Below are 24,009 nucleotides of genomic sequence, written 5' to 3' on the forward strand. Positions count from 1 at the left end.
ACGTGACTTGATTTAACCTACTTATTTTTTTAGGAAAGTGTGCTGTGTTGTCCTTCAAGGATTTCCTGTCCTGCAGACCAACTGAAATACCAGAGAATGATGTTCTGCTTTGTGAGAGCCGCTATAATGAGAGTGACAAACAGATGAAGAAATTCAAAGGGCTGAAGAGATTTTCACTCTCTGCTAAAGTGGTAGATGACGAAATCTACTATTTCAGGTAAAATATGAAAATTTTAAAGGAAAAAACCTTTTCTTTTGGCTTTTAAGATTAATGTAAAAATTGTGTAGTCAGTTATTTTTGACTGACTCTTGATTTTATAGAATAAGACTAGTATACATATACTTTAAAAAGAAAATATTTGTTAGGTTAAATGGGGAAAGGAAATTACTTACTGTGTTTAAACTGTCTGCTTCAGCTAGTTCAGAATCACATAGTGAGTTAAAAGGGATATTAGAGGTTTCTCCAAAGTACCCCGCACATCCATCCAAACACTCAACAGGAATTCTCTCTACAACTTACCAGCAAGTGTTCACTGATCTTGGTTTGAACTGCTTTCTTGAAGGCTTCCCTTAGACATTGTGCTTGTTTCTGCCTTCTAGAATCAAGCATAACAAGTCTATTCCTTCCCCTGGAGAGCCAGCATGTGCACCCCCCAACCCTTCCAGCCTTCTTTTCCAGACTAAATGTCCCCAGAGTTCTTTCATCCAGTTCTCTTATGGCAGAGTCAGAGTCTCTGGCCTCTTCACCATCTCAGTGGTTTTTCTTTGGATCCCCTCCAATTTATTAATGCCCTTCCCTAAAATAAGGCTCTCAGAAGAACTGAACATAATATTCCAAATGTGGTCAACCCAGGCTAGCACACAGGAAGAACAATCACTTCCCTCAGGTCTGATCATCACATGTCTCTTAAGATTACATTAGCATTTTTGGTCCCATTTGCAATGAAGTCTAAAAATCTTGATGATTATGAAGTTTTGAACAATCAAGTTACTTGGGTTATAGGAATAATATGTAAAATGTAAAATTTGGAAAGGATGAGACTAGATTGAGACAAGCAGTAAACCGTCGCTCCACATCATTATTATATGATAGTAAAGTTTTGGAACCCCCTCCCCCCCCCAAAAAAAAAAAAAACACAACAACAATAACAAAAAAACTGAGGTACTTAACAGAATGCTTGAAAAACAAATATTTTATATGATAAATGACAGTGTTGCTTGGTAAATACCTATTTAAGCTAGTATCTGGAACAAGATTTCCTCTACAATTGTTGTTATTTGTCCTTTGTTCTTTTTTTCCCCTGAGGCAATTGGGGTTAAGTGACTTGTCCAGGGTCACACAGCTAGGCAGTGTTAAGTGTCTGAGGTCAAGTTTGAACTCAGGTCCTCCTGACTTCAGGGCTTATAGTCTATCCACAGCACTACCTAGCTGCCTCTTGTCCTTCATTCTTAAAGAGAATCATGACATTAGGTGATGCTTTGACATGCCACAGCCTTCTGACTTAAAATAGCCTTTTTTTCTAAAATAGTTATCAAGAAGTAAAAAATCAGAGACTTAGAAGTCTGTTGTGCTCCATTCTATGTATTATTTTCTCTGCCATTTCTCCATCTCAGAAAACCCATAGTTCCACAGAAGGAACCCTCACCCTTATTGGAGAAGAAGATTCAGTTGCTAGAAGCAAAATTTGCTGAACTGGAAGGTGGTGATGATGATATTGAAGAGATGGGAGAAGAGGAAGGTGAAGTCATTGAAGCCCCCTCTTTGCCGCAGCTTCAGACTCCACTGGCCAATGATCTGGACATTATGCCCTACACTCCTCCACAGGTAAAAATAACATGAAGCAAAAGAAAGAGGGTTGCTTTGTTTTTCCATTTGTGGAGAAAACCCTTCTTTAGCTCGAGGAGAATGGGAGATGCAGGGACATGAAAAGAGGGGGTCAGAATGGAAAATTGCTTAATTGAAAAAACAAACGTAATATCAGATTTCATCTCTTATTCTCTGGGTCTTTATGGACTTACATATAATAACCTACCGAAACAAAAATGAACTAAAAAATTCAATTTACTTAATTATTTTTAAACCTTCAAAGGAAGTGATTTTTAAAAAATAAATAAATAAAACCACTAGTTTTTCAAATCATGGGAACATTTATCCTGCTTTGTCTTTAAGAGCAATAAGGAATGACATTTCACAGTTACTCTCTGGCTTTCCATAGGACTGGCCACCTATTTACTATTGTCTATGCTTTACTAGCCTATTTTTGTTTGGAAAACTCATCTTGCTATGTTTTGAGATGATTATTAATGATATTTTTCCATTCAGAATTTTCTCAAGCCCTAATTATGAGGTCACTATTACAGGTTGTAATGCCTGAGTCCTGTGGAATATTAATTTCTTACATACTACAACAAGTACCAAGTACTATTTATGCTTAGGTGCTTTCCCCCTCCACTAAAATAATGGTCAGCTTAAAACCTGGCATCTCTGTAACATCAATCCACAACAATAATTATTAAATCATGTTTTTCTGGAGTCCAGAAACTTTAGGCAGTTAACAAACTCCATTTGCACTCTAGACAACTCAGGGTTTTCTATCTTGCAGTCTACTCCTAAGTCTGCTAAAGGCAGCTCTAAGAAGGAAGGCTCCAAAAGGAAGATCAACATGAGTGGCTACATCCTCTTTAGCAGTGAGATGAGAGCTGTGATTAAAGCTCAGCATCCAGACTACTCCTTTGGAGAGCTCAGTAGGCTTGTAGGAACAGAATGGAGAAACTTAGAGACAACCAAGAAGGCAGAATATGAAGGTAAATAGATTTCAGTCAAACTTTTCATCTCATCACACCTTTTCTAAAACCACTTATCCATATTTTCACCCTTCGGTCATTGTGTGTTACTCAGAAATATGAAAATTTTCTATTTAAGAATTATCTCAAGTGATAAGTACACATTCAGCAAGGTAAAGTCCAGCATGTTCTGATTTGATGACAACACAACCATTTTACTTAACTTATCTGTTGATTTCTCCTCCCATTTGCCTAAATCAAAGTTGTCAATTTTCAGAAAGCTTTTTTAAAGAGGCAAGTTTTCCTCCTTTCTTTGTATCCTGAAAGAGCTGTCCCTAAAAGGAGAGAGGATACAATAGCCTCATATCCTAAAAAATTGTCAGATTATAGCCTCTAATATACAGATAGTGAAACCCACTTAAGGAGACCACCTGAAACTTAATCTCTTTGTTTTTGTTTCTTAAATACAAAATATAATACAAAATGTATAATAGAGTCTTATTATTTCTGTTTGACTCTAGACTGGGAGTATTGAGCCTTTAAGGCATATGATGTGCCAAAATGAGTGGTCTCTTAGGCAGGTTTTAGTATCCTTTCTGAATCCTTTCTGAATGTATAAGCATATAAGTATTTTCTTAAGATTCCTAGTATCTCTATAATGAGGTTCACTTATCTTCATTTTTCTTTTATTACACTTGGAAATTGCTTTTTGGGGGGGACAGTGAGCCAGTTTTCAAGGATTTGGTGGCATATTTGAGAAGCAAGTATTTATGGGATGTGTCTTTTGTTTTAAGAGAGAAATAGCAGAAAGTCCAGCCAGCTGGTTGAACAGACTTTGGCCCATGGATGCATTTTTTGTCACCAAGAATTTTGCATATAAGTTCATTACTTGGAATCAGAGCAGGTTCCCCCTTTGTAAGTACATGACAGGTTATCTGAGCTGTGTCAAGGCAGTGTTCTTTGTTATTTTTGCAGAAGATAAAAAGAAGACAGCAGTGTCAAAAGGTGCTTTTTTTATTCAGTTGCTTTAGTCAAAAAGACATCCTGTGGACTTTCTATGGAAGACTCCATAAGAATACCAAAAAAATTATATTGTACTTTCAAGTCTGGACTGATTCACTCCAAATAAATTGTAACAGGAATCTGGAAACCTACTATACTTGGTGAATTTAAAGCCATAATGTGCTTGGAGGGCTTGGGCAGGATTAGACAGTAGGGATTTGTAAGGCCAGTCCTGTGAGAAGAGAAGCAAAATTATATGAGTGAGAGAGAGAAAGACAAGTTTGCGATGGTGAAGATAACAGTGGCTGATAAGGTAGAAAGAGAAGGACAAGAAAGAAGATCCCCAAAATTAAGGGGAGTCTAAAATTACTCATAATGTAATGCTGTTATTCTAAGTTGCTGTTTGAGTCAGAAAATCCAAACTCTCTTGGATTTTAACATATCCAATTCATAGACCAGTGATCCTCCATTAGTATACAGCTAGAGTAGGTTAGGAGCATTGATTTCCACCTAAGAAGAACCTGCTGGTATATTCAGCTAAAATTTTATTCTACCATCTAAGCCTGAATTGTTATTTTTTCTTTTACCGGCATTTTCTTCTCCCATTTACTGTGTATTGTATGATGAAAAGTGTCGAAATTAGTTCTAGTTTCTTAGTATTTAGTCTTCAAACTGCCTCAACCATAACTAGATTTCAGATATCCCTTCACTTGTAATTTATTATTTAGAAGACCTTTTTAGAAAATCACTTGTCCTTTAAACTAGACCATTTACAGGTAGTCGCTCTAATGTAAGCAAAGAGCCTTTAGCTTTTAGAGCTTTGACTCTCTTAAAACTAAAGAAGTGTTGGAGTTTTTCATTTCATTATTTTCCTTAAGTATCTGTGTCCTGGAGACAAATTTTCCACTGCACGAGCTCAAGTGTCATTCCTTTGAGTTTCCATGTTGGAAGTTGGAATATGATATTAGAATTCAGGGCTTCATGGTTCCCTCACTTTGGTGCTGTTGGTTTTGTATCCTTGGAAGTCACCAGATGTCTCTGTGCTTCAGTTTACCCATGTGAAAAAGGAGGAAAACATGTTACCATTACTGTGTACAGCATTACAAATCCAGAATCAGTGGGGGTTTGTAAATTAAAAGTATTAAGGTCTCTAACCAGTCGGCAAATGGAGAGTCAATATTTTGTTATCAAGTCTTATCAGTTACAGGCGGGTCTATGGGGGAGGAGGGGGAGGCACACAACAAAACAAAACAGCAAACTAGCTTGAAAGAATGTAGTTACCTTGGAAAGAATGTCTGACTTCAGAGAATTTGAACAAAGATGTTGCTATTCCTATACATTAGTGATATATAGCATTGGTTTCTAGAATCTGCTAATTTAAGGAGCAGCTGCATGGAGTAATTTAATCTTACTGTTGAAAAATTTAGCCGCAAGAAACTTGGTTATTTTGAGGGAAATCTCACTACTGCAGGAAAGTACAAGGAATCATTTCTTTTCCCTGAAGTTTAGTTATTAACACAACCCTCTTTGCTTCATCAGAATATTTGATAGAGTCATCAGCTTTACCAGAAAGCTTGTGAAATAGGCAGTGAGCTACTCTTCCCTTACAGAGTTAATTTTCTTCAGCTGCTATCCCCCAGGACACCAATAACCCCAGTTCTCAGTAAGACTGGGTACAAGGAATCATGAAAACCCAAGTATCGATTGTGCCAAAATTATAATGGGCCATGGAATTGCTTCTTGTTGAAATTCTAAACAATCCGTGATGCCATTAATAATAGTGATGACAATTACCGCTTTCATCATCAGGGTGCCTCATCAACATTAATTAACTACATTGGTTTTGCTGGTGACATGTTTAAAACCTGTGCTTTCTGAATGTGTGTTGCAGTCTTAACATTCTTGAAATCTTTGCAGACAAGTTCTCACGACGGGCTAGGAAAGCTGGGAATGCCCACTAGGTTACCCACCCAACGACATCAGCTGTATCCTGGGTTGAGAACGGGCCTCTGCTCTATGCCTTTCCATTAGATGAAACTGTCGCTGTGTTTTGCTAGTCCTGTTGAATGAAATGGATGGTGTTGTGAACTCCTGGGTTAAAAGCAGAATTGAAAATCTAAAATGCCTTTGCAGAGCGGGCAGCTAAAGTTGCCGAGCAGCAGGAGAGAGAGCGCGCAGCGCAGCAACCGCAGCCGAGTGCTTCTCCCCGGGCGGGCCCCCCCGCGGGGGCGCTCATGGGGGTGGTGCCGCCACCAACACCAATGGCGATGCTCAATCAGCAGTTGACACCTGTTGCAGGTAAAAGCAGGAGCTAAGACCATTTTTTTCCACTTTTAAGAAATTCCTTCATAATGGATCACATTTTTTTTCCTCCAGTTCCAAATGAGCCTTAGACTCCTCCAGCCTTTTCTCATGACCAATCTACTTTCAGAGTTTGAGATCATCCATGTCTTCCTCTATTGCCCTCTCCCACACAGAAAATACCCTTCCCATAAACATCGGAACTGGGCCCAGCACTGGAGAATTCATAGGGAACAATTCTGCCTTGGCTGTGGGGATGCTCTAGTAGTATTTTCCACCCCAGATTTCTCTTGCTGTAACAAAAAAAAGGTAACTAGACCTTGAGCACTGTCCTAAAAAAACTTTTAGAAAAATCTGCCAAATTAAACTCAAAGTAGTGTGGTTCATTCCCTGGTTCATGCCAGTAGTCCGTTGGCCTTGTTTACTGCAGCCATCCTTAAAACACTGATCATTTAAAGGATTTTTTATTTTGATTCTAAATCCTTTCCTGATCAGTTATGTGCATGACTGCTAAATTGAATATGTATCTATATTCCTTATTCAGTTCATTATGCCCACTCTGTAATGCTTTCCTTTTTTATTGCATTAAACTGCATTTTCTGTTAGTATCCCAGTCACATATTTTTTCCTAAAATTGTGAATGTGGTTGCTTGTGTGTGTTGTCTCTGGTTCTTATAGCCATAGCAAATTTGGCTGTTTCTTGACTTATTATTGTTTGGCATGTTCTAACTTCAGAGGTCCATAACAACTTCTCAAGAAGTGGACTTTCTGATATAAAATGAGGTACCTTTTCAGCTATTCCATGTTTCCACTGTCAAGCAAGAAGTTTTTCCCCTAAAACTTTTGTAGTGACTCCAAGGCAGTGGTGTTCAATATAATCTTAGCTTCTTCTTTTTTTGTTGTTGTTGTTGTTTTCATTTTTTTTTTTTAATGGAATGATAAGTACAGGGTAACATTTTTCCATTGGTGCTCTTATCTTTGTGATGGCAAAAATCCTCAAACACTGTCGCTTAAGTCAGTAATTGCACTCATCAAACCACATTTGAATCATGGCATTTGAATTGATTGCATTTATCATAGCTGATGTAAAGCTAACAAGTTGCATAGTTGCTTGCTGTATTCCATGGCCCATTTTGGTTAATAAGGTCCTGAAGTTTCTAGAAATCATTCCTTCATTAATATCAAAATTGCCTTTATTTTATACATTAAAATTTTAGCATTGTGCCCTTGGCTAAAATACCTAAGGACACATTCACAAAAGAAGTACAAACAACATTTTTTTTTTAATGTGGATTTTTTTTTTTTAAAAAAAGAACAGCAGCTGCAGCATTTTAGCTCCCTGTTGGGGAATAACAACGTCAAGTCCAAAGGTACCTTAGACATATAGACTTTCATAGACTGGGAGAATAGCCATACACTGGTCAAAAACATAAACCCTCACTAAAAAACACCCTGGCTCCATTAGCAAGAATGTGCTTTCTGAGCTTACTGGCCCCAGGAGTGCAGAGGGAACAGATCAGATGTGATTTCTAACATAGCCAATCTTTAATCCACTGGGGAAATAAGGTGTCATTTTTCAGTGGTTCATCATGCCGTTAAAAGGATGCTTTTTCATGGTCTTTCAAGTGGCAATAACAGCCTAATGATATTTTGGATTTGTTGTTGCCTGGGACTAGCTTTGCTTACAAACACCAAAGCTCATTTGAACAAATGTGACTGGGATAGTAAATGCCAAAGTACAGTTTAATGAAAATGCTTCACATGTGTAGTTCAGTTAAGTTGTAAATGATTCTTTAGTAGCAGCCCATGAAGTTTGCATTCAGATGGGCTTTTGTAATTGAAAGCAAAGCCTTACAGCATTCAGTATCTTCTTAGTCCAAGAAGCAGCATCTAGTAGTGTGGTAGGTCGTGTTGCCCCCTGGAAAGCAATTCTTTATGTTCCTAAGTAATCTTATTTCTCTGCATTTACATTTTTTTGAAATTATACAACTCAGATCAAGTTCTTTACAAAATTCAGAAATGTTGCCATTTAAATGAGTTTGTTTGCATTGATTTAAGTTGATTTCAACCAATTTAAGATTTCCTTGGCCAGTTCACACAGTTGATCAAAGTGAATTCTGTAAGCTCTTAATGATCCTGGCCTTTGGTAATAAGCATTTTGAATTATTTAACAGCTATAAAAGAAAGACTTTTAAATTTATCATTCATTTCCTGAGAATTTGTCTGAGTTGGTCAAACCCTAGAAAGCTTGAATTACCCTACTCATTCTTTCCATGAGCACTTAAAAACCTACAGCGCTGTTTTGTAAGAATAAGGTTTGGCAGTAGTGTTCTTAGCTACTCTTAGCTTCCTCAATCCACTTTTGCAGAAGAGGATATCATGTATAGGTGACTTTATCTGGGGGAATCAAGGGTACTGTGTGGGGAATGCTCTGGAGTCCATCATTAACGTTACTGTATTAGTCACTGGAAAAGAGAAATTGGGCAACCTGAAAAAAAGTTCATTATTTTTTAAACAACATCTTAGTTTCCTATGAGTCCTTGCCATTTTGAGAAAAATTTCTTCTCTTCATCTTGTTGCTTGCCAGATATTTTCATATTTTGTTTACTAACATTTTTCCTAGCCAACAGAAAATACTTTATCCAAAGAGGAGTATTGTGATTAAAGGAATGGAATACTCTCAGAAGCCCCTTCCCTTATTTAAAATGTTCCCCATTAATGTTGAAATGATGAATTCATGTATAAATTTGGAAAATGGCACTTGAGTCATTTCTACTTTTTGGAACTTTCCCCCCATCCATCTCTTGAGTGCTCTATCACCAGCCACTACTCCCAGAGCTTTCATTATTGGACATTAAATTTGGGTTTTTGTTGTATTTCATTTGTCACGATTTAAAGTCTAATGGTAAACAATTCATTATTATTAGGTCTCTATGAGTTAAAATGAGTGTAATTTTCTGGTGTGAGACTTGACCCTTACCTTGTTCTGGGGCAGGACCCTTGATATATGCCACAAAGAACCGTGCTTCATGACACAGGGCACTTTATAACCATGTAACTGGGCCCTCATTTTTATGCATGATAGTACCGTGCAGGTGTGTGCAGAGTTGAGTGAAGTTGATATTATGCCATTTAATCTGGATTGCAGTTGGCAGAACTTATTGCGATGTATAAACAGCTTGGTATGGCTGGTAATATTAATTTTATTAATATTTAACTAAGAATATACAGCGTATTTCACCAAGGATGAACATACAGCAAAAGATAATAATAATATACTAAGTACTAATTCATCCAAAAAGGTGTATTTCATATTTATAACTTTATTTTGTTCATTATTGCAAGATACTAATTGCTATTGTATCATGCAGTACTAAAGATGCTTTTCATTAGTAGTGCACGTGGTTTTTTTTTGGGGGGGGGGTTGTTTTTAATTATTTAGATCATGTTGCATGTTATTGATGCATGTTTGAAATTTGTTGTGTCCTTTAAGGCATGATAGGTGGCTATCCGCCAGTCCTGCCACCTTTGCAGGGGCCAGTTGATGGCATTGTTAGCATGGGCAGCATGCAGCCACTTCACCCTGGGGTGCCCCCACCCCACCACCTTCCGCCAGGTATGCCAGGCATCCCAGGCATCCCACCACCGGGTAAGAACATCATCCTCGTTCACTCATTATCTCATCTTCATTTTTTCATCTTCCTCCTGTAGCCAGGTATTTGGGGGAATGCCTGCCCCTTTTTCTTCATACACCATTGAGGAAGATGCTAGTAAAATTATCAGGAGAACCAATGTTATGTTGCTACAGATATTGAGGATGTCTCTAAAGAGATTTGATTTAAAAGGAGCAGCACAGCAAAAGGCCTGGCAGAGGCGGGCTGAGTGGAAAAGCGAATTTAAAACCTATAATGCTGAATTGATCCTACCAGGACCTGAAAATGCCAGATATGGCCTAGGAAAGACTGTTCAGTTATCAAAATTCTTCAGAGCCTTATTTCTATGAAAGGATTTGGTGTTTTCTGATACCAGGCCTTTACTGAGACAGTTCTTATCTTACAGGAGCTATCTCATTAACTACAGAAAACAGTCAGTCTCTCTTGCCCAGTTTTTCTGCTCCTTCTAAGTGAATTGTGAAGGAACAATTGTCAAAAGAAATTGGGGGGAAATCATCAGAAAGTAGCATTGCCTCAGAAATTCCAATTAACATTTTATAACAGATTGACTCTAAAACTGAAGGATGAAGAGAAGGGAAGTCATGAATCTCAGCTGCATTTAGCTCAGTTAATTCCAGCAAACTAAATACTCTGCCTTGTGTGCTGACCCATTCAATAAATATTGTAGGTAGCAACATGATACCAAAATGGTTTTATTCAGCATGACCTTTTTTATGAGAATTTGTAAAAAATCAAAGGATTTGTTGTGGAACTATTAAGTGACAGAAAAAGTATATAAATTGGTTTCCGACCCAGAAAGATTGGCCATCTGGTTACCTTGTCTTCTGGGAATTATGACTTTCAAATGAATCCAGAAGCAACTGGGTCCTTTAACAGATGACCAGATCTCAAATCTCTTCCCTTCTTCCCCCTCTATCCCCCACTCCCTCCAACGACTTTGTACAAGTCACTTAACTATCTGTGCTTCAGTTTCCTTATCCATAAAATAGGGGAGCTTCTGAGATCCATTCCAGTTCGAGTTTATTATCTGTGAAGTTAGCCCACTTTTATATAGTTATAAGCTATAAAGTCAGTTAATAATCTGATCGGTTAATACAGCAAAATCTTATTAAATATCCACTATCTATAAGGCCTATGTTCGTCACACACACACACACACACACACACACACACACACACACCACAGCACTTTAGGTGAGGCTTCAGGAAAGTTAAATGAGATATCTTCAATGAGAGACTTAGGGAGAACTACTTAGCTCCCAACAGTTCTAAGAAGATAAGTATTTGTGTGATATGTGAAGCAGGTGTACTGACTTCTGGGGCCTTTCTTACACTAAAAAATTGCTATCTGGAGAGAAGGCAGAATCTCCAAGAACTATTGGAGGTTTTTTTTTTTTGGGGGGGGGGTTAACTTTTTTATTTTTAAGGATGCTGGAATGTACTTTAGGGATGTTGTTGTAAAAGGAGTCATTAGGGTTAGGGTATGTTAGAGAAATACTATTAGAGAGAAAGGGAAATGTTTACTTCTGTATAGCTATGACAACACAGTGTGAAATTATGAGATAGATCCATTTTCACATGTAGCTTGAAGAACTGATGTCATTACTTTTTAATTAAACTTTGAAATTGCTTCCTTGATTTGTTAGTTACTTGCTATTAATTATCCAGATTCTTACCATATCCTAAAAGAAGCTGGAAAACACCAGCATCTTAGACAAGCAGGCCCTTTGTGATGGGTGGTAAAGTTTTTTCTATCTCTTACTCTTCTCAATGCCCCCAGTCACAAATTTTTTAAAAGTAGATATATGTTCATATAGGTCCAGAATAGTAAGTCACATTTCTTATGCTTAATATGAGAGTAATAATATGATATATAAGAACAAAATTAAAAGAGCTACAGAGATAATTTATATTCTTTCTGGTCACTATCTTGTTAGCTAGCAACAGCAAAATGAACCTCTGGTAGAAGGAAACACAATGTAGAAAGTGGTTTACATTAGCCTATAAAAAGCATTTCTGTGGCACAGTCAGTACCACATTCAGTAGAAGTTCAAATATTCTGTGCCAGCGTTCTTGGCCAATTCGTATAAGCATCAGTGTAGTGGCTGCTTGCCTCAAGTCAGGCAGTTCATGGTCATTTTCTCTGTTGCCCCAAAAGAACAAAAAAGAGAGCCCTAAATACTACTTGAAAACAATATCTAGCCACTAACGTAACAGGAAAGTTGTCCTCCCTACCCTCCCTACAGAAACGTCCACAATCGAAATAAAACAGGATGAGTCAGAATAGGAATGTGCAGGGAAATAAGATCTCATCAAACTCCATCTGTGTAGCAAATTCATCTAGAACAAAGGTAAAGCACCAACTAGAAGCAAGGGGAGAACTTTCACAGAGTAAGGTTCTGGCTTTTTAAAGAACTGAGTTCTTGTTTTATCAGAAAAGCCAGTGAATGAATTAGAGTGGATGAGTTAAGTCTAAAGAACTGAATTGGATTTACAAGATTATTAAAAGAAACTGTTAAGACAACTGCTTATAAAAAGGTCACCCAAGGAATTTTAAAAATAGATTACTGTCATAGAAAGATATTACAATACATCAGTAGTCTAAAAGTCTGCCTTTATTGGTAACTTTGTAATTTTGAATATTAAGTCTTAGCAATTAAAAATAAGCCTTCTTTTAGTCTCATGCCTGGTAACAGCACAAACATGGGAGGTGCAAAGCCAACGTTTTCATCTTGTGGTATATTTTGTATATTGCACTGGGATACCCTGCTGAATAACAATTAATTGTGATGTTATGACTTTGTATATTTGTAGCACTTTTAACTTTGCACTTAAAAATCCATATAATAATTTCCTTCCTCTTCTAGTATTTTACACATCTCTTGAGTTTAAGGCCAATGTCACCCATTACTGCACCAAAAAAGCCCCTAGATCCAAGGGTCATGCTGTCAAACAGAAAACAGGCACCTTAGACATAAAGGTTTACTCAGGCTATAGCTCATTGTGAAGGGGGAGGGGAGAACTAAGAATTTGTAAAAGTTATAAGCATTCATTAAGGTTTAGAGGATAAATTAATTGAGTAAGCTCATGTTAGGTCACTATTTCTATTCATTAAAACAGCAGCTTTAGGGGCCAAGCCCATCTTTGGCACATACCAATTGGGTGATCCTGGGCAAGACCCTTCATCTCTCTGTGTTTGGGGCAACTAAAAGACTTTTTTTTTAATGGAGTTAAGGGACTTGCCCAGAGTCACACAGCTTGTAAGTGTCTGAGGCCAGATTTGAACTGCTCTTTGGAAAGAGCTGCACTCAAGGAAAAAGAAAAGTGCTCACTTAATTCCAGATCCATAGCGTTCCCTCACAAGGAGTTCTATATATGAAATAGCAGGTCTAGTTACTATCCCTCAAATATAAACAAAACTCTATTGAGTGTATTATGGACACAATCATAAAGACAAAAAGACACAGGGACTCGTGGCGTAAATGACATGATCTCTTATCAGAGAGTGATTTTTCTGTCATTGTAATCCGAGCCTCTAACTGTGTTAATTACATTTTAAAATATAGGTGTGATGGGCCAAGGAGTGTCCCCCATTGTAGGACCTCCAGCGCCAGGAGGGAGTCCTTATGGACAACAGGTAAATCATTTAGCTTGGTCTTCTCGGTGTCCAAAGTTCTGCCAGTCTGAATGTGTGCATGCCTTTGTACCCTGTGTGCTGAACCTTCTTCTGTGTGATGGCAAACATCCTCATTTCTCGGTCATATCCCATTTCAGATGGGAATTCTTGGGCCCCCAGGCCAGCAAGCACCACCTCCATATCCGGGTCAGAATCCAGCAGGCCAGCCTGTCATGCAGCAGCCTACAACACCAATGTTTGTCTCTCCCCCACCAAAGACCCAGAGGCTTCTGCACTCAGAGGCCTACCTGAAATACATTGAGGGGCTCAGCGCCGAATCAAACAGTATTAGCAAGTGGGACCAGACCCTTGCAGGTAAGAACAGAGTACCTATACCAGGCAAAGCCAGTGCCTGTTTGGATGTGGCATTTTCATTTTCAAGGCAATTTATATGACCTGTGTGTCATTGGTTTATATTTTGGTGTCGAAGTTTGAGAAGCAGCTGTTCATACAATGACTTTTAGTTAAAACACTTATTAGCTGCTGAAAAATACAAAGAAATCCCAAAACATTTTAGCCACAGGCCTTGAACTTGGTGATGTGAGATAGATACTACATAGCATACTGGAAATCAGTCTTTGGCAGACTTTAGTGTTGTATTTTGAATTCAATCTAACTGTTCTGTTTTCATTAATTTCTAAGTTTATCTGCTTAGGCATAAAAATGAATTTTGCTAAAACTTGGAAATCTTATTAACCTCTAAAAGCAATGTATTTTGATTGAGTGATATTTATGTATTTTCAGGAATCACTGGCCAAGTACTCTATAAGCATTAACCTAATCTATGGTGAAAACTCAGGAAGCTTAAATCAAGGAAATCGTACTAATCCTTCGCTTTCTTCCCAAGTTTCTCTTTCTTGTCTTTTTCTTTTTTTTCCTGAGGCAATTGGGATTAAATGACTTGCTCAGGGTCACACAGCTAGGAAGTGTTAAGTGTCTGAGACCAGATTTGAATTCAGGTCCTCCTGACTTCAGGGCTGGTGCTCTATCCACTGTACCACTTAGCTGCCCCTCTTCCCAGGTTTCGAGGAAAAATTAATTAGAATTTTTTCCTGCATTCCCCAAAGGTTTTTGTTTGTTTGTTTTTTAAGCCCATTCCAGTCAAACAAGCAATTAAGGCTTTCTTACTATGTTCAGGCGCTGTAGTTAGTATTGGATGTACAAAGGCAAAGTGAAAATACAATGCTTACCCTCAAGGAACTTATACTCTCTTGTAATGGAACATCATTATAAATTTGAAATGTCAAATTGGTAATTGCTACAGAAAATCAGATTATCAACATCATTTAGTGTTCAGCCCTTTGTTTTTTAAGTAAAAATGACTTTTGGTTATCTTTTTAGTTAAATAATGCAGAATTCCATTAAAGCACCTTGATTTTTATTGTTATTAATGAGAATCATGGCACTTAGAAGATTATGAAGTGTTTTTCTTACGACACTCTAAAGTGAGTTTTGATTGGCAGTGAATGGATTGCAGTGGAAAAGAGTGTTGGACTCGGTGATGAGAACTGGCTTTTGGTTTCCATCTTATTAGCTATGTGATCTGGCATAAGTTAGTTAACCTCTCTAAGCCTTAGTTTAATTATCTGAGTAAAATAATAACTTGATATACCTATTTTTTTAGAACAATGAAGAAAAAATATGTTTTTTATCAACTTTAAATTGCTACCAAAATGTGAACTTAAGTCAAGGAAAATGTGCTAATCCTTCCTTCCTTACCAAGTTTCGAGGAAACGTTGAGTAGATTTTTCCCTCACTTTATATGTGAGGCCCCTGAAACTCAAAGGTTATAATTTGCTTATGGTCACAATACTGTCAAGTGGTGCAGGTGGGAATTTTAATGAATTTACCATAAAATGATATGGAAAATATGTTTGGAAATACTCTACAGTTAAATTTCATGGGCTGTTTCCTACTTTAATAAATGTAGTAAGCCTTAAGAAAATGAAAGCCGGGGTTAGGTGATCACTCTGTTTTACTTCTCAGCCCGAAGACGAGATGTTCATCTATCAAAAGAACAAGAAAGCCGGCTTCCTTCACACTGGCTGAAAAGTAAAGGGGCCCACACTACCATGGCGGATGCCCTCTGGCGCCTTCGTGATTTGATGCTTCGAGATACCCTTAACATTCGCCAAGCATACAACATAGAAAATGTTTAATCGCATAAATTACTTTCTTTGATACAAACATAAAAGAGTTTTGTGGAACAATAGCTGTTTTAGTTACTGGGGGGATAACAAAACAATAATTTTTATTGCATTTTATTGTACATTGCAAGACCATTTTTATATAAGGACACTTTTAATAAGCATATTTCAATTTGTTTTTGTTATATTAAGTTGACTTTATCAAATACACAAAGATTTTTTTGCATATGTTTCCTTTGTTTGAAAGCCAGTTTCATATTTGGTTGTATGTGTAGACATGGAGTTATCTTTTTACTTGTTGCCATGGATCTGATACCATTGGGGGTTTTTTATAAAACAAAAACAGACCAAAAAAAAAAAAAAAAACCATGAAAAAACAACTGTTTACAAATTAGTTTAAAATGACAATGAAATGTGAAGTTAGTCCTAGTTTACATTGTAGAAAAATATGTCTGTTCACGTGCCTGCGTGTTTTAAGGCACTTCCAGGAGAAACCATTGCTTACAGGTGAATTAAAATGCTTTCTCAAGAAAAAATAATGGAGATTCAGCAGATTTGTAGAGACTTTGATCGAATCAGTAACTACCCAGTGGGGAGCTGGGTACTCTTCTGAAGCTTGCACCTCTGCCCTAGATCAGTCCACTACCACAAGCACATTTTCTTGTGCTTCATTAAATGTCTGGGTAGTAATTGACCTATACAAAGACATACATAATCTTGTTGAGTCTTTATAGGTGGATGAGTAGAACATTTTCAACTGTTTAAAAAGAATTCACAGTTTGACTCCACATGTTCTGTTAGATCTCATGAAGTTTTTGAATCCATATATTAAAAAGCATTTACATTCACACTGGAGTATTATGGTAGATGGAGGTGATTTTTAAAACATAACCCTTGCTTTAAAAAAAAAAAAAAATACAGCAGTGTGTAAAAGTTGATACCTACACTGAAAATGAAATTATGAGAATCATTTACAATCCTTTTTTTTTTTCCCATTTTTTCATTCCTATGCGTGGCATTTTTTTTCTCCAAGTTTCAAGGTTGTAACTTTCTACCACTTAGGACTTGCTACACGTTTTCAGCCAAAAACTTATAAGCTGCAACTTTTCTGTTTCAGAAATATTTTTAATATTAGCTTAAATTTTTGAATTTCAGGGGGTAATAAGTGCATTTAGAACTGGGGGGGAAAAAATCACTATTTAAGAAAATGCTTTCTGAAAAGGCCACACAGATCCCATACATATTAGTTTAGAAATACTTCATTCCCTGTCTAACCTTATAGTAAATATTCTTCAGGTGGCAGCTTACCTTTAGAGCATCTATCCAGGAAAATAACCAGGCAGCTCAACAAAGCTTTCACATGCTGCTATAGACTACATCACATCACTTTGTGGGAGGGGGGGTATTTGTGTTTTTGAGAGTGGTTTTATCATATAACCCCAGTAGAACTCCTGTTTTTTTTTTTTTCCTAGTAGGCATTAGTTATCCCAATGTCTAAATGCCATTCTTATTAAATCATGAGTGTAGAGCAGAGAAACTCTTTTGTCTCTATATATACTTAAGTACAGTAGGCCGTCATAACTGCCGTAGTCAACCACTGGATCTAAATCTTCATCAAGTATTTCTAAAAGTAATTTCAAACACTTTTTTTTAATGTATGTTACTGTCTTGTTTTAGAATACATCTCGGTGACTAGAATTTTTGCTGTTTTCACCACAAAGATTAAGACATTGAACTGAATCAGATAATGAATATCCTAGTTCTTTGTTTATCTGAGCCATCCAACCACCATCATGGACTGTATATTAAAATCAGATTCTTTTATTTGTAGACATTAACAAAATTACACCAAAGAGCCTGGAATTAATTTTAGTTAAGTTATTTATTTATTTTTAAGGTTTGTTTTACTTTATTTTATTTGAGGCCTAGATAAGACTTCTTTTGGGAGTCTATTAAAAACACTTTTATTTCAGCAAATGGAATGGTCGCTGTTATCTAAGGCACTTGGAGCTGGGAACACTTCCTTTTTCAACCCTGTTACAGCTTCACTAACTGCAAGAACTGCAAGAACTAACCAAATCAACCCTGGGTGTCCTTTAAGGTCATGCAGAGCAGTGCCATCGAGGCTACTTGTGGGCCCAATCAAGTTTGTTTGTTTTGTTTTGTTTTAACTGTGTATTTATTTTAGAATCATGTCTTTCTATGTATTTCTGTGGAGAATGTCAGTAAAAATTTAGGAGATAGGATTTGAGGTCTGCAGTCTAGAATTTCATACCTAACCAAAAAAAATTTTTTTTCTAATTCAAGTGATTAAAAAATAATAATAAAATAACCACACATTTTTCCTGTGGTTTTTAGAACCTCTGGTTTGTATGGCTGTGGCAAAATATGTTGGCCTAAACAGCATTGTAATATTTTTAAAGTGCAAGTATGTATGGGAGAAAATTGGGTTTATATGCAAAGTAAGAATTTAGATTAAAATAGTGTATGTATTTTCAGTCAACTGGTTGAAAGCCATTAATTGCATTTTTTCTCTCAAACAACACACACACACACACACACACACACACACCTCTTCCCATCAAGAGAAAAAATATATATTCTGTGCAAAATTAGAATTGGTGACTCTTCAGCTTAAACATATTCAGACCTGGTTAAGTCATGGTTGGTTAATCCTTACCTCTGTATCAAAAGGGTTGAAAGTGGTAACCAGTCTTATAATATGTATGTACCATCATTTTGTTCATCTGAAGCTTTTTAATCCAAATAAAAATGGAGTTTGCAAAGTGATTTAGATTAATCAGGTTTGATGGTTCCATTAAGATTTTGTTGACAGCATTTAGTTTCAGGAATGTGTGTGTGGTACCTGAAAAATGTGACCACATAAAGACTGATAAATCTTTGTTTAAAAAGAAGACTTGCACATCAGGAATGCCTGTGATCCAGGAAAAGAACGTTACATGTGGAGAGAAGGCCCACACTGACCTCCTGAGGCTGCACGCTGATGCTGGGCTTAGAAGACCTGACCCCCTTGTGGCTAGCATGCTGCGGGAGTAGGCGGGCAGGGGCCTGCATGATGATAGTGCGAAACGGTAAGCCCCAGAAGTTGGGATTCAAAGCTGATTAGAGGCTTTAATCCCTTCTGGGGTGAGGAGAGCATGGTATCCATAAAAAATTGTGTTTCAGCAGGTGAAGTACACCACTCAAATATGGATGAGAACATGTGGCCTTGGTATATCTAATATACATTTATGTGTAAGATGTCAGCACTTTTTTAAAGGAAACTGTTAGTGTTGGTAATAATTCAAGAAATTCTTGCTTTTCATATCACTTTGCAAAGTCCATGTGATTTCCTTTATATTAAAAAAGAAAGGTTGGAGGCTTTAGAAACTATTAAATATAATGAGCAGTTAAATGTTTGGAACTACCTTTTCATGTACCCCCAGTCTCTGGAAGAAATGAACACTGGAAGAAATGAAAACAGAGAAACCCGCATTGCTTACTCTTGATTGGGAAATGTGACAAGTAAACAATGGGGAAATAAGTTTTCTTGACCTCCCTCCCCCCCAAAAAAGAAAGTTGCAACTTTGTTGTAAAAATTAATGTGAATGCTACTGAGCTAATAAGAATAGAAAGTCAGTCTTCTTGGAGAAACTTGAATGGGTTCACATGAAGGAATTACTTTGGGGAAAATGTAATAATCTTTTAAATATGTGCAGGGTGATAACCATCATCATCATCAGGAAGGAAGAGAAACGGAATTAAATTATAGTACAAAGGTTTTAGGTTATATAGATAAAACATCTAGCCATGAAAATGAGTTACCAAAGAAAATGGTAGGATTCTTTCCTGTAGAAACAAGTTAAAATGATCATCTTTGTCATAAGCAAAAAGATGAAATAAAATGGCCACTTTTCAAGGATTGCCAGACATTTCAGATATTGGGGGTGGGGGTCTGACCTTGCTCATTTTCTGTTCCATTGACACTTTTAGGTAGTGCCATGTCGTACTGAGAGCATTAGATTTAGATTCTGAAAACCATCTATTAATACTCTGCATAAAGATAATCAAGTCAATTGATCTGAACCTCACTTTGCTTATCTGTAAAATGAGAGGATTAGAGTAGATGAAACCTATGAATCGGTGATCCATTAACAGAAAAAGACATTCATTGCTAATCATTTTTAGCTGCTATTTGGGCAAGACCTATAACTATATAGGGAATTCCCCAAATTTAAGTTCCCTCTACCAATGAAGATCAAGGACACTTCACACCTTCCTTAGCAAGTCGTCTGAAATATAAGAAAGTATGACTTGTTCCAGATAATCATTGTGTACATGAGTGAGTCTTCCTCATTCTAATGCCAGGTTTCTTTTATCTACTCGACCACGTTGCCTTTCATGATAATATTTTTTATTCTTTAATGCATTCTGTGATACTGCTTACCTTTTAATCAGGTGTCTGTCTCATTCAATGTTTTTATTGTGAAAGGAGACAGGCATCTACACAGAGAAGACAAAGACCAGAAATGTGTTTTTATGCCTACTAATCGGGGCTCACTTGATGTTGCAGGCCATGTAGCACACTTCAGTATTCTGCTCTAATGCCTTAAGATATTGGTGTTTTAAAGACATTATTACCCTGTTTCAGAGACTTCATGTTTATAATATAAGCTTCATTGTAACTAAATAAACTGGAGAATGATACGATGTATAATGATAAAACAGTTAAGAGAAAATTGCATCTTAGCCCAACTTTGTTGTTCTGTACAATCACAGATTGGCACTGAGATAGTCTTTTTTTTCTTTCACAGCTGATGATCCCTGTAGTATTTTTCCCCTGTTGCAGGTTAAATAAACTCCATTCCATCCAACAAACCCTTATTGAGATCTCTAGAAGGTAAAAGATCTTGCGCTGGGGCTTGGCTAGCTGGCTGAAATAAAACATATTCTCTGTCCTAGTATAATACAAGGTATAATGTAATAAATGCAAAGGAAAGGTCTGGACAAAATGCCCTGAGAAATCACTTCCAGCAGGTGGGAATCAGAAAACTTTATGAAGAAAGTGGCTCCAGAGTTGGGGTTCACGAGAAGAGATTTTAACAGTCAGTGAGGGAAGAGCAGTGTCTGAGAATGGTCCAGATATTAGGGATGATGAACAAAGAGAGATGGGAATGGCAAGGTAAAAATGGGAAATCCTAAGGGATCCAATTTGAAATTCATTAACATGAAGCAGTTTGAGATAAGGCAGGAAAGGTGTGTTGAAGCCAGATCACATAAACTAAATTTTACTCCTTAGGTAATAGCTCTAAAACAGAAGTGATGTGGACATTTTTTTTTTTTTAATTTTTAGACTCAGAGACTTAAGCATGTTCATAGACTAAGGGGAAGCCACCATTATAACCAACGAGAAGAAGGAAGCCCAGGTGAAAAGTGATGAAGGCTTGGACTAGAATGGAAATAGAAAGGCAGGGATTTGGAGAAGGTAAGGGAGAATTGGGAGGGCATCAAAGAACTCTCCACCAAATGTAGGTGTGTAATGCTTTTGAATTTATAAAGTACTCTCTCAACAACTACCCTACTGGTTTGGCAGTGCAAGATAAGGAAAATGAAAGTGCTTTGGTGGTTGATCAGTAAGCATTTGTTAAATTTATTGTGGGCCAGGTACTGGGCTAAATTGTGGAAATTTTATAAGGAAGCAAAAATGGTCCTTTCTCTCAGGAGTTCACATTATTAAAGGAGACCATACATAAATAATACAGCACATACAAAACAGACACGGAAGGCAGTTTCAGAAGGGAAGACTGACACTCCTGAATAAGCTGGGATTTAAGTTTAGTCTTGGAGGGAGCCAAGGGGCTGAAGTTTGGAAAAGCCAACGTAAAAAATCCACTTAGGATCTTTTGGATGTCCAGAGGGTCATGAGTAGTTCAGAACTGGAGTCCAGGAGAGAGAATGGGGCCAGGGGAATCACCCACTTATTGACATGCTACTTGAACTAAAGGGAGTTAAGTGGGTCACCAAGAGCCCTGAAAGAAACCTACAATTCTAAAAAAGAATCAAGAATGTGTCGCTAAAAATTAGAGGAAAAAGTTTTCTCATGTAAATTGGTTAGTGTCAGTCACATGCTGCCCAGAGGATAAGGATTGAAAAAAGATTATTAAATTTCAAAGTTAAAAGAATACTGAGAAGAATGATTTGATATGAATGATGAAATCATTTGCCACAGTGCAAAGGTTTAATACCATAAAAGTGAGAAAAAAGGGATGAAAGTAACTGGGGTAGACTGCCTTCTCAAAGTCCAAGAAAGGAAGAACTATAGTACAATACCTAGTTGAGACAATTATATTAAGGGAGGAGGTTTTTTATTTTTTTAATGATAGGAGGGTATGTATGTGTGTGTTAGCAGGGAAGGAGCAGTAGATAAAGAGACTGAAGTTAGTGAAAGGGAATGACAGGAGAAATCTGCTGGAAAAGATAGGGAATGAAAAGCATGGGTGTACATGTAACTTCTGACCACCTTGGCTGCCTGAACTTAAGCAAGCTGCCCAGCTCTCTTTGTAAGCCTTACAGAACAGCCATGAATAGTCCAAGCACTATTCAACCAGGTCCCTCATACCCTGTCCTGAGAAGCCAGAAAGGATTTTGAAGATCCAAGACCCAAAAAGGCCCAATAACCCTGGGAAGATGGGAATCCAGGTACTATTACACCCAAAAGTGGATTGAAGGCAGACCTTGACCCTGAAACACAGTCTCAGTTTGGTAACTAAAGCTGGAGAGAGAAGTATACCAAAGAAGACCTAGACTAACATCAAGATTTATTGAAATTCTAGTGATTCTTCCAAAAGAAGTACATAACTCCACAAAGAGTCGCAAGCCAACTCTCAAAGGAAAAAAATTTCCACAAGGATTACATGGATATCTAGAAGAAATGAAGCAAAAAATAAAAATGAAAGCTCTTATAAGGACAGAATTGGAAGAACAAGTAGTTTAGAAGAGAAAGCTGTAAATCAATCAACTCCCTATAAAAATTGGAACAGACCAACGAATCATTAACTCCATGAAACAGTAAGAAATATTAAAACAGAATCAAGATATGGAAAAATAGAAGAAAATGTGAGAAACCTGATAACAGAAGCAACTATCCTGTAAAACAGCATCAAAGCGATATTTTAAGAATCATTAGACTCCATGAATGCCAGTATTTACACACTCCTCTCCAGAAAAGTCTGGATGCTATATTTCAAGTCATAAATGAAATATGCCCAGAGTATCAGAACTAACAAGTAAAGTGAAGATAAATTTGATCCTTTGTTTAAAAAAAGAAAAAAAAAAGTTAAAAGCCTAGGAATGTCAGCTTAAAATTAGTTCAAATTCCAGCATCCTAGGAAAGTTGAAAGGAACACAGAAAAAAGATACTTCATGAACTACAATACACATACAAGACCTGGCAGCTTTTATACTAAAAGTGAAAAGAGATCTTTAGATAAGGTATTCCAAAAAGGAAAAGATAAGTATATGAGCAAGAATACCTTCATAATGAAATATAATCCTACAAGGGAAAAAGGTAGACTTTGAATGGAACCGAAGACTCTCAAACATTTTTGATGAGAAGATCAGAGCCAAGTAAGAACACTGAATTACACATAAGAATCTAAAAAACCTTAGAAATATAAAGTTATTTGAGCAATTGGAGAGCTGAACAAGACATAATCTTAAGATTCTAATAGGTTGAAAAGAAGCAAGTATTCCTTCAGATCCTTAATGTTTTCATTAATGGAGTTGGGTTTTTGTTGTTGTTTTAACACAATAGGAATGGATTGGTTTAATTCTGAGCGTTTTAAGAGGGAAGAGTTAAAATAGCATATTATAAGACAGGAACAAGAAGGATTTGCTTTTCCTCCCAATTGGAGTGTGTGAGAATAAAAGAATGGGCTAGTAGGCAACATAAGAACCTCAGTCATCTGGCTAAAAGAGTCATGAATAAATAAACACAAACAGTTTGGTGCAGAAATATACAAACTCAATAGGGAAACTAGTGAGCGTATGAGGAAAGGGGCCCAAGAAGAACAAATTGCCTGATTCGAGAAGGGGTTTTAAGTAGAAACCACCAAGATTCTACAGAGCTTTTCCCTTCAAGTGGATGCCTATCAGCTGGGAATGGCAGAACAAATTGTTATATGTGAATATGATAGAATACTGAACCATAAATAATGACAAGATAATTGCAGAGAATTCTGGAAAGTATGAGCTGGTGCAGAATTAGATGAGCAGAAAAAGAAAAGTTTATACAAGGACAAGAAAAACAATTTGGAAAGACTTAAGAACTCAGATCCATGCAATGATCATCTGTCTTCAGAGAACCTGTAATGAAACACCTTACCATCTGACAGAAAAGTAATGCAATCAATCAAGGTACAGAAAG

The 24,009-nt window shown here is 37.0% G+C and overlaps 1 protein-coding gene across 33 annotated transcripts in view; it reads left to right on the plus strand.

Annotated features, from left to right (window-relative positions):
• The window catches only part of PBRM1 (polybromo 1), a 123,060-nt gene extending 101,119 nt beyond the window's left edge, over nt 1–21,941 (plus strand). For 14 of the 33 annotated variants that reach the window (XM_031957569.1, XM_031957611.1, XM_031957615.1 and 11 more), the window contains 8 exons: nt 34–217; nt 1,615–1,825; nt 2,604–2,805; nt 5,920–6,084; nt 9,581–9,736; nt 13,328–13,398; nt 13,536–13,752; nt 15,424–15,596. In XM_031957569.1, coding sequence (XP_031813429.1) covers nt 34–217; nt 1,615–1,825; nt 2,604–2,805; nt 5,920–6,084; nt 9,581–9,736; nt 13,328–13,398; nt 13,536–13,752; nt 15,424–15,596 — 1,379 coding nt within the window. Of the gene's footprint in view, nt 1–33; nt 218–1,614; nt 1,826–2,603; nt 2,806–5,703; nt 6,085–9,580; nt 9,737–13,327; nt 13,399–13,535; nt 13,753–15,423; nt 18,375–20,937 lie in introns of those variants that run through there. The other 19 variants (XM_031957735.1, XM_031957748.1, XM_031957770.1 and 16 more) reach the window with 9 other exon arrangements.
• The last annotated feature ends 2,068 nt before the right edge of the window (nt 21,942–24,009 follow it).

This window comes from Sarcophilus harrisii, chromosome 1 (genome assembly GCF_902635505.1).
Source record: "Sarcophilus harrisii chromosome 1, mSarHar1.11, whole genome shotgun sequence".
NCBI lineage: Eukaryota > Metazoa > Chordata > Mammalia > Dasyuromorphia > Dasyuridae > Sarcophilus > Sarcophilus harrisii.